The 9,920-nt window shown below is 39.9% G+C and overlaps 1 protein-coding gene across 1 annotated transcript; it reads right to left on the bottom strand.

The window, feature by feature from the left end:
• Positions 1 to 5,331: 5,331 nt before the first annotated feature.
• On the bottom strand, positions 5,332 to 9,899 carry LOC115143167 (GTP-binding protein Rheb-like). Its single transcript, XM_029683298.2, has 8 exons — positions 9,471 to 9,899; positions 8,886 to 8,957; positions 8,389 to 8,456; positions 8,090 to 8,172; positions 7,713 to 7,769; positions 7,558 to 7,605; positions 7,251 to 7,332; positions 5,332 to 7,145 (listed from the first exon to the last, which is right to left on the bottom strand). Exons 1-8 carry the CDS (start codon positions 9,520 to 9,522, stop codon positions 7,053 to 7,055), a joined length of 555 nt encoding a protein of 184 aa, XP_029539158.1. The 5' UTR covers positions 9,523 to 9,899; the 3' UTR covers positions 5,332 to 7,052.
• Positions 9,900 to 9,920: the final 21 nt, after the last annotated feature.

Genomic DNA, 9,920 nt, shown 5'->3' with positions numbered 1-9,920 from the left:
GTGAGACGGGGTAAAAGGGGTAGCCTGGGTACCATTCTATTCAGCTAACATTCCATTCCTTGCCACTCCTTGTCATTGCCAATGAGACTGGCCTTTTGGCAATCTTCAAATATGAACATTATATCATTAATGAGCTCGAGGAGAGCAATGGATTTGATCGTGTTTCGATAACCCTCCCTGCTTTCATCCAATCACAATGTTTATGGAAATTAGACTGATAAGAAAACGTTCTAAATGAATTCATACATTTGATTTGAAACATTCTAACATTGGGCATTCTAATGGAATACATTTCATTGTAAAATATTGGGCGTGGGGAGAACAGAGGTTTTACATTTATTGCATTTTTACCACCAGCCAATGTGATCACATAACACCAGAGAAGCTCTCACCCATTCAAACATCCCCGCCAGTTCGCTGTAAGCAAGCGCAAGGTTAATTCATAGGCTGGGCTATTATTCCACCATTCGTTTGCTATCCTATATATATGAGGCCTTGCCTAATACAGTGACTTTAGGCGACCACCACATATGCCAGCCAGAAACAAAATACATGTTTTTTTTTGTCTGACGCACGTTTTGTGACAATGAATTTAAGTTTAACGTCCCCAAATGCAATGCACTTTAATTAAATATGCGATTAAAAAAAGGATCCTTTAATGAAACCCTGGCTGTTGAAATGGGCAACCGATCGCAAAACCAACATTTGAAGGTGAGCCTAGGTTTTGGGAAAGGAGAAATATGATTTGCGTGTGTCTGAGGTGTGCTTGGGGCTTTGATTGATGGGACCTTTTCGGCCAACTCCTGTACGGACCCGGGAGAGACGTAGGTCAAAAGCTATGCGTCCTCCGAAACACGAACCAGCCAAGATGCACTACTTCTTGACACAATTCCCGCTTAATCCGGAAGCCAGCCGCACCAATGTGTGGGAGGAAACACTGTACACCTGGCGACCATGTCCGCATGCATGCGCCCGGCCCGCCACAGGAGTCACTAGAGCGCGATGGGACAAGGAAATCTCAGCCTGCCAAACCCTTTCCTAACCCGGGACAATTGTATGCTGCCTCATGTGTCTCCCAGTCACAGTCAGCCTGGGATCGAACCCGGGTCTGTAGTGACACCTCAAACACTACGATGCTGTGCCACTCAGGAGGTTCTCGCAAATTGATTTTAACAAACAATTAGTCCCCCAACAAATGCGGCCCTCGATTGAATTCCAAAATCCCGATGTGGCCCTCAAGCCAAAACGTTTGCCCACTCCTGTTTTAGGGTGTGTGTGAGTTTGCTAATTCTCTCTTATGTCCATTCACAAAGCCTGTCTGGACTCCAGCTCCTAATAGGAGAGGAGGGATAAATATAACGGAAATTAAGCATAACAAATTGTAAAAATGTAGGCAAGTCATGTTGATCAGCAGCATATAATAATAATAATAATAATACATGGGATTTATATAGAGCTTTTCAAGGACACAAAGTCGCTTTACAATTATAGAAAGGAAAAAGAAACACAACAAAACAGCAGTCTAAACACAACATCAAACTAAACAAAACGTGAGTAAAGAGAGGGGTGGGCTCAAAGAAGGGAAAGAATGTGATGTATCACTGTATGGAGATGGTAAGGTTGGGAGTTTAGGGTAAGGAGCGGGATTGGGCGTATGTGCAGAGAACTGTGGCGAATGGCGACCCGTCATTTTGAGCCCCACCTGTTTTGCAATGTTATTTTGGTATTTATACATGTCACATATCAGTTTGCAAACAATGTAAAATCTAAAATAAATGATTGGGTTAATGAAGCGGGACACAAACATGGTCTGATTTTTGCTTTCTTGAGTAAGGCAGCTCCAAAAGGCAGGTGTTTCAGACTAGCTCAGTGCTTTCTGTGGTGGTGGGGCAGCCAACGGAAAATACTGCGTGTAGGGGTTGATATTGTTCTCTAGTTGCGTTGTGATTTGCTCTGTGCTCTGTCACTCACAGGGACACTACGTCACCGCAAAATCTACGGGTAGAGCTAGAAAATTCAAGCCCTTTGCGTGCTGCCATAGAGTTACATTAGAAGTGCCCATCCGTGAAGGCTCAAGATCATTGGCCATAGATAAAATGACGTCAAATCACACTATATATACCGTAGCTAATGATTGGACTGATCATGTCAACATCATACTTTCAAAATCTTAGCTAGCAAGCTAGCAGTCATCATCATGAATGAAGTTGACAATCTACTGGCAAATCCTTTTCAAATGAAGGGAAATGATGAAGAGAAATTATAGATAAAACGTACCGGTGCTCATCGGCCATAACAAGTTGGAAATTGCAAATTCAACAATAAGTTGTTTGGAAGGAATCAGTGGCTAACTGCAAGCATTACAAAGCCTGCTATTCAGTGTAGTGGGTGTGTGGTCGAATTCTGGCATTAAGGGTCTCTTTTCCAAGCTTAAAAAGATAAACATTCAACATTGGCCATGCTGTCAATCCAGCATGACTTGCTGCATGGCTCAAAACAACTGGAAACTCGGAACTGGGAAATCTCTGACTTCAGTGAGTTAAGAACGAGCTCCGACTGGGAAAATACATTTTGAAAGGTCATCCATCTCAGAATTGCAAGTCGGGAACTCGGGCCTCTTTCTAGAGCTCCGACCTGAAAATCACTGACATCATCATGATTTGACCTTGTTTTTTCTTAGAGCTCGCAGTTGTCTTGAAAGCACCATAAATCCAGAGAAAGTCAGACTTTGATGACAAAGTTTGATGACAAAATTTGCCCAAGGACCGCCGCGCCACCTTCCTGTTCAAGTGAGCACAGCACAGCAATGTGAGTCTACAAATGTATTGTATGCTGCTGCATAAATTATGTAATACTGTAGCTAAGAAAGTAATACTAAGTGTATGTTGTGTAGTAAGCTGTTAGTAGCCCATGTGCCTCACTCTAATAATTTAGCCTACTGTTCTGACTTGGTGGTGCACATGTAGCCTATAGCCTGTTTTAGAGAAATGTCATCATCGAATATTGTAAGAGCTTTCGTTGTCTGCTTACAGTTGAAGTCAGAAGTTTACATACAGTTAGGTTGGAGTCCTTAAAACTTGTTTTTCAACCACTCCACAAATTTCTTGTTAACAAACTAGAATTTTGGCAAGTCGGTTAGGACATCTACTTTGTGCATTACACAAGTCATTTTTCCAACAATTGTTTACAGACAGATTATTTCACTTAAAATTCACTGTATCACAATTCCAGTGGGTCAGAAATGTACATACACTAAGTTGACTGTGCCTTTAAACAGCTTGGAAAATTCCAGAAAAAGATGTCATAGCTTTAGAAGCTTCTGATAAGCTAATTGACATCATTTGAGTCAATTGGAGGTGGACCTGTGGATATATTTCAAGGCCTACCTTCAAACTCAGTGCCTCTTTGCTTGACATCATGGGAAAATCAAAATAAATCAGCCAAAACCTCAATTGTAGACAATTGTAGACCTCCACAAGTCTGGTTCATCCTTGGGAGCAATTTCCAAATGCCTGAAGGTACCACGTTCATCTGTACAAACAATAGTACGCAAGAATAAACACCATGGGACCACGCAGACGTCATACCGTTCAGGAAGGAGACATGTTCTGTCTCCTAGAGATGAACGTACGTTGGTGCGAAAAGTACAAATCAATCCCATAACAACAGCAAAGGACCTTGTGACGATGCTGGCGGAAACAGGTACAAAAGTATCTATATCCACAGTAAAACAATTCCTATATTGACATAACCTGAAAGGCCGCTCAGCAAGGATGAAGTCACTACTCCAAAACCGGGATATTAAAGCCAAACTATGGTTTGCAACTGCACATTGGGACAAAGACTGTGCTATTTTGAGAAATGTCCTCTTGTCTAATGAAACAAAAATAGAACTGTTTGGCCATAATGGCCATCGTTATGTTTGGAGGAAAAAGCGGGAAGCTTGCAAGCCGAAGAACACCATCCCAACCGTGAAGCACGGGGGTGGCAGCATCATGTTCTGAGGGTGCTTTGCTGCAGGAGGGACTGGTACACATCACAAAATAGATGGCATCATGAGGTAGGAAAATTATATGGATGGAGAATTATGTGGATATATTGAAGCAACATCTCAAGACATCAGTCAGGAAGTTAAAGTTTGGTTGCAAATGGATCTTCCAAATGGACAATGACCCCAAGCATAGTACTTCCAAAGTTGTGGGAAAATGGCTTAAGGACAATAAAGTCAAGGTATTGGAGTGGCCATCACAAAGCCCTGACCTCAATACTATAGAAAATGTGTGGGCAGAACTGAAAAAGCATGTGCGAGCAAGGAGGCCTACAAACCTGATTCACCCAACTTATTGTGGGAAGCTTGTGGAAGGCTACCTGAAACATTTGACCCAAGTTAAACAATTTAAAGACAATGCTACCAATTACTAATTGAGTGTATGTACACTTCTGAGCCACTGGGAATGGAATGAAAGAAATAAAAGCTGAAATAATTAATTATCTCTACTATTATTCTGTCATTTCACATTCTTAAAATAAAGTGGTGATCCTAACTGACCTAAGACAGGGAATTTTTACTAAAATGTTCTGAAGTCTGTCCCTGTACATTTCAAAAGTGCTATAGAGTTATATTGACTACGTCAATCCTAGCTCACTCATGAATGTCTTAATCAAAATGACGGATTGCCTCTTATCCACTCGTCGTCTCCTTATGCCATAGTTGACAATCCTCCGTAAAGACCATCAAGGTGCGCGCCAACTTGTAGTCCTAAAACTGGAAATGATTTACCTCTGGTTCCTTCAGCCATCATTCTTATGGGGAAAGAATTGGGTTTTGGTATAAAAGCCAAAAATAAGGTCTGAGGTTCACAGGCTTAGGCGATCTTTTACATTTTGTTCTGAGATAATGTCAGTTAACATGACCTTTATGAATTATGAAGCCTTTAAGTGCTTGTTTGATATAAATGCTTCAAAATTCCAAAAAGTGCCATTTGCTGATGAATATGATCTCATAGAACAAAACATATAAGATCTCCTAAGCCTGTTTAACAGAAACCTTATTTTCAATGTTGATCCAAAAAACAAAATCTCCATTAATTTCCCCATAAGCTTTGGCCAACAAGCCATGGTGGAGTTAGTGCCTACAAAAAGACACCATTACTATTGCGCTTTATGATAGTTTAGGTTTAGTACAGGGACAATTACATAATTGTTAGTGTCATAATTAGTCTTTGCTCAATTTTGTCAAACAAATAATTACTAATTTCCTGAGAGACTTGTGGAATTCTTATTCTTAGTAATTGAGCATCTACAGCACAACTAATCAATAAAAAAATAGACTTTTAATGGAGTAAAGGATTTATTTATATATACAAAACTGTTTACAGCAAGATTTCTCAGTTAACATTGACCGTGGGGATATTGGTTGCACAACACCACCTGGTTTTTACCCATTGGATCAAGGCAACAGAAAAAAAACTAGAGCACCTTGAGTCAGGTAGGGAAGCAGGTGGGTTGAATAAAGGGGGTATTGAAGGGTAAGGTAAGGCACAAGACACAGCATCACCAGCTTCTCTTTGACCATCAATCACCTATCAATCAATCAACCTACTACTTACTCAAAGAGAAGCACTCTATCCCAAAAAAACATCAAAATAACAAATAATAGATACTAGGGGGTGGATAAATGAAAGTAATGTCAGTAAAAACCATTGGCTTCTAATTGATCTTCTGTTTGTAAGGCTAAAGTGGACACGCAAATCAGGTTATGGTGAGCACTGTGTGACCGCTGCTATTCCCTGACTCAATACTAAATGTATAAGTCATAATGGGTCATACAGCGTCCTTATTGAGCTTGAGCAAGCCTACATCACTTCTGGAATCAAAACCCAAAAACTAAACCAGCAGATCCTGTGGTCCCCATGAACTGGTTTGCAGTCCACAGTGGTAAGGAATTATCAGTGAATGCAAAAACTGCAAGTCCATAATATTCTTAATTATAGTATAATTATATGCAGACATTTTATTAAATATGCTGCTGAATAAACAAACTTGTATTATCTCAGGATATAACCAACAACACTATCGAACCTGTGTATAGGATTCTAGTTCTCTGGGATCAAAAGGCCACAACTTTTAAATATAACTGATCCCTTCCACTCTTCTAATCTGAAACTTCATTCAAGGGTGCCTCATCTACTGGATAATTACAGCTCAATTATTAAAGTCAGATGACAGATACATCACAGAGAGGAAGGAGTGAGGACCAATCTGCCAACCAGAAGTGCTGAAGAACATCAAAATGTATTCTAGAAAATAAAAATCGTTGTTTTCTAAAAGACATGATTTACAGTTCAAGGATGAAGTGTTACCTGAAGTTGACTTGCTGAAAGTTTTACAGTGAAACAATGTTAGCCAAGACCAATGCAAGAGGAAATGTATTTCCGCAACACACGTATTGTGTGAAAGAAAACTCATTCCAATATACTGCAACTAAGACATTAATCAGTTGTATATCACAGCAACTTTCCAATGTCGCTACAACAGCAATGTGAACTGTGGCTCTCTGCCATGGCCGGTGTATTCATTGAAGTATACAGATGACCTGAGAAAAGGAGTCGAGGTGTACAAGGTGAAGCTAGCCAGTGAGAGTCAGGGACACTGGCCAGTCACTGCTCCATCTGTTGATGCATGGCTAGCTAGTTGATTGCAATTATCAGATTATCAGGGAGAAGTTTTTTGTGTGTAAAGTTTGAGTTTGTGGCTCATACATTACATTTGGCATTTTCATATGTTTTGTTTTTCATGGGGTTTGGTTTAAGCCAACCAAACTTGACAGAGTTCAGTAAAACTGACAGTGAAACCCTTGTGTGACACCTCTCAGAGTTCTCCTTTGTCAGTCTTGAGTGTGATTGGCTGCCTTTGCAAAACACTATTGAATTATAAATGGCCACATTGCGACTGCAGCTCCTTGGTGCTGGGGAGGTCATGATTGGCAGGCTGGTGGTGATGTGTCTCCTGATTTCGGCCAATGAGCTTACTGCTGTCCTGGTTAGACCCTCTTACATCACAGCACACTTCTTATCTTCTGAGGCAACGTTCCCATCCGCCCTTTCCATCTCCAGAATGATCCGCTTGAATAACTCTACAGCGGTCTGCAATGCAGAGATGAAAACAAATCAATAAATACCTTAATTATTTTGAATAAACACACAATTTTGGTGAGTAGCTCTGTCTACAGAAAATATATATTTGTCTACCTCGTTCTCCTTGGCAGAAGACTCCATGAACGCTGCTCCCCATGAGTCGGCCAGCTTCTTCCCTTCTTCTGGCTTGATCACCCTGAGGGGAAAAAGGACACACTGAGCATGATGTAATGAAATCACATACAGTATCTTCAGGAGGCACTTATGTACCTCTATAGTCACAAGGTCCAAGGCCTTGGCTGGATAACCAAGGTGAAACCATATATCAGATAGTGTCATGGTTCTACACATACTGTACCAGCCATGCATGTGAGTGGGAGCACCATTGCTCTCCACCTTCATTCAGCTCAAGTAAGTTTACCTTTCCATGTGGAGATCTTTTTTGTTCCCAACAAGAACAGTTGGCACCCTAAAAGAAAACATCCATTGATATTTCTTACATGAAAAACAAAAAAGTTTTAAGACACAAAATCATCAAAAGCAGCATTAAACCTTTCATAATTTTGGTTAACTTACTGTATTTTCCCAACCATATCTAGAAGCTTGTCATGAAGAACCTGAACAACTTCAAAACTGCAAAACGTGAAAGACAAAAAGAGACAGGTTACTAGGGTCCATGTGTGCATTGATGCACAGACAACCATTTATACACACAGTAGTCACAAGGGCAAAGATGTTCCCCCCCTACTACCGTTATGATGTATATTGTGCTATTTCTAATGTTTTTTTATGACCATTTTCATTATTTTATTTCACTTCATCCTGCATGTCGGAGCTTGGACCATAAGATTTTCACTGTACCCTGCAATCACACCTGCAACCCTGTACAAGTGACTATTGAACACAATCTCTGATGGATAAACCCAGAATGAAATGTACCTGTGACTACTCACCTTTTCATGGAAGTCACTGCGTAGACCAAGACATAACCATGGATGTCCATTGAATGAGACTGAGGGAAAATAGAGTACTCGTCCTGTAGCGATAAGGGGAGAAATCGGTTAGATTGAAAACAAAAAAGTGCTTCTGAAATAAATATTGATCACTGTTTTTTGTCAATATCCCAACAATTCTACATTTCATCTGCGCAAACTGCCACTGATCACCGGAACCCAGCAGGTATATAGTGTTTTTATTTCAGAAACTGAGGTAAATAAAATGAGTAATGTAGTACAATGTAAAGCATACATACCTGACCCGCAGTATCGACCAACTGAAGATTGAAGTCTTGACCGTTGACAGACACCATTTTGTTGAAGGCTGGAAACAGATGAAGAGACAAGTGGTCAAGCCCAAGCCACGGGTGTATTCATTAGTCAGATTCCGTTGCAAAATGTTTTGTAACAGAAGCCGTTTATCCTAAACGTACAACGTTCCACAATGAAAACAAGTTTCTATTGGACAAATTGTGGTAAGTCCCTAGGGTAAACAATAAAAGCTTTCAGTTGCTAAATGTTTAGCAAGGGAATCTGACTATTGAATAGTCCTACATCACAGGCAACATACAGGAGAAAATGGTAATTGCTGGATATAACATGGTCATGAAATGAGAATACATTCTGGATACAACCACCTATAACTTATTTTCATCCATGCATATTATTTGATCCTCAACGGCACCTTACAATGGGTGCAATTAGATAAACAAAACTGATCCAATACATTTATATAAAATAAATAAATACTTACTGTTTTCAATGGTAGGGTCATATGAATCTACGAACTGTCCTTCCACGAACTGTATTGTGAGAGAAGACTTTCCTGTAGAAGTAAAGAAATAATGTATTAAATAATGTATTGTTGTGGTGGCCGATGAGCAACAATTTCCAAAATCATAGAAAATTACAATTTGTTAAGTAAGAAACTGAAAGTTATCGAACTCTGAACAACTGTTATAAATTGTAATTGCATAACGTTAGCTGTGACAGGAGATATTTCACAATGCAAATATCTAACTGTAAGTAGAGTGTGAGGTAGACGCGAGACAGTGCCACATCGAGGAACTAGTTACTTGGCTGCCGTTGTGGCAAAGTTAGCACACAACTTTGGCATGGTGAATAGAAATAATGATATCAACGACAACGTTTCGTAATTGTCGACAACTTCTATACAAACATGTACACAATTAAGTTACACAACTATGGTATTGTGTTTTGGTATTAACTAGCTAACATTTGCTAGTTTAGCTAGCAATAGCGTAGCTATAGCGTAGCTATGCAAACAAAAACAAAAGCTGGCTAACGCGTTAGTTAGCTAGCTTCTTATGTGACTCACCTACAGATCTGTACCCAATCACAGCAATCTTCCTGTATTTTGGTTGAGGCATTGCGTTAAAATGGTTACTTCAATAGATAGCCAATGTTGAAATGTATGGCAGTTTTAATAACGAAACAAAAACTTTATCGCCACATTCGTATCACGTCACGTGACAACAACAAACTTTACAGTGCCGCTAGAGCTAACACTCCGCAGGGGCCTCGAGTTGCAACTTCAGAACTGAAGCTGGTTGAACACGTATTTCGACTGATAATTGCAATATATCGGTTATCGGTACAGTTATTTTTGTTGATACTTAGTTTGAAATTATCTAAAGATTAGTTTTTAGAATGTAAAACAGGAAAGTAAAACAGCTTATTCACAGCGGTTACGCTTTGCGAGTCACACTGTCGGAAACTGGACAAGCACACCGTCGTAAAAAGACACACGTCAGAGCTTGACATGAGG

Source organism: Oncorhynchus nerka, linkage group LG15 (genome assembly GCF_034236695.1).
Source record: "Oncorhynchus nerka isolate Pitt River linkage group LG15, Oner_Uvic_2.0, whole genome shotgun sequence".
NCBI lineage: Eukaryota > Metazoa > Chordata > Actinopteri > Salmoniformes > Salmonidae > Oncorhynchus > Oncorhynchus nerka.
Note: the sequence above shows the minus strand (reverse complement) of the source record. Positions and strands in the feature narration are given on the sequence as shown.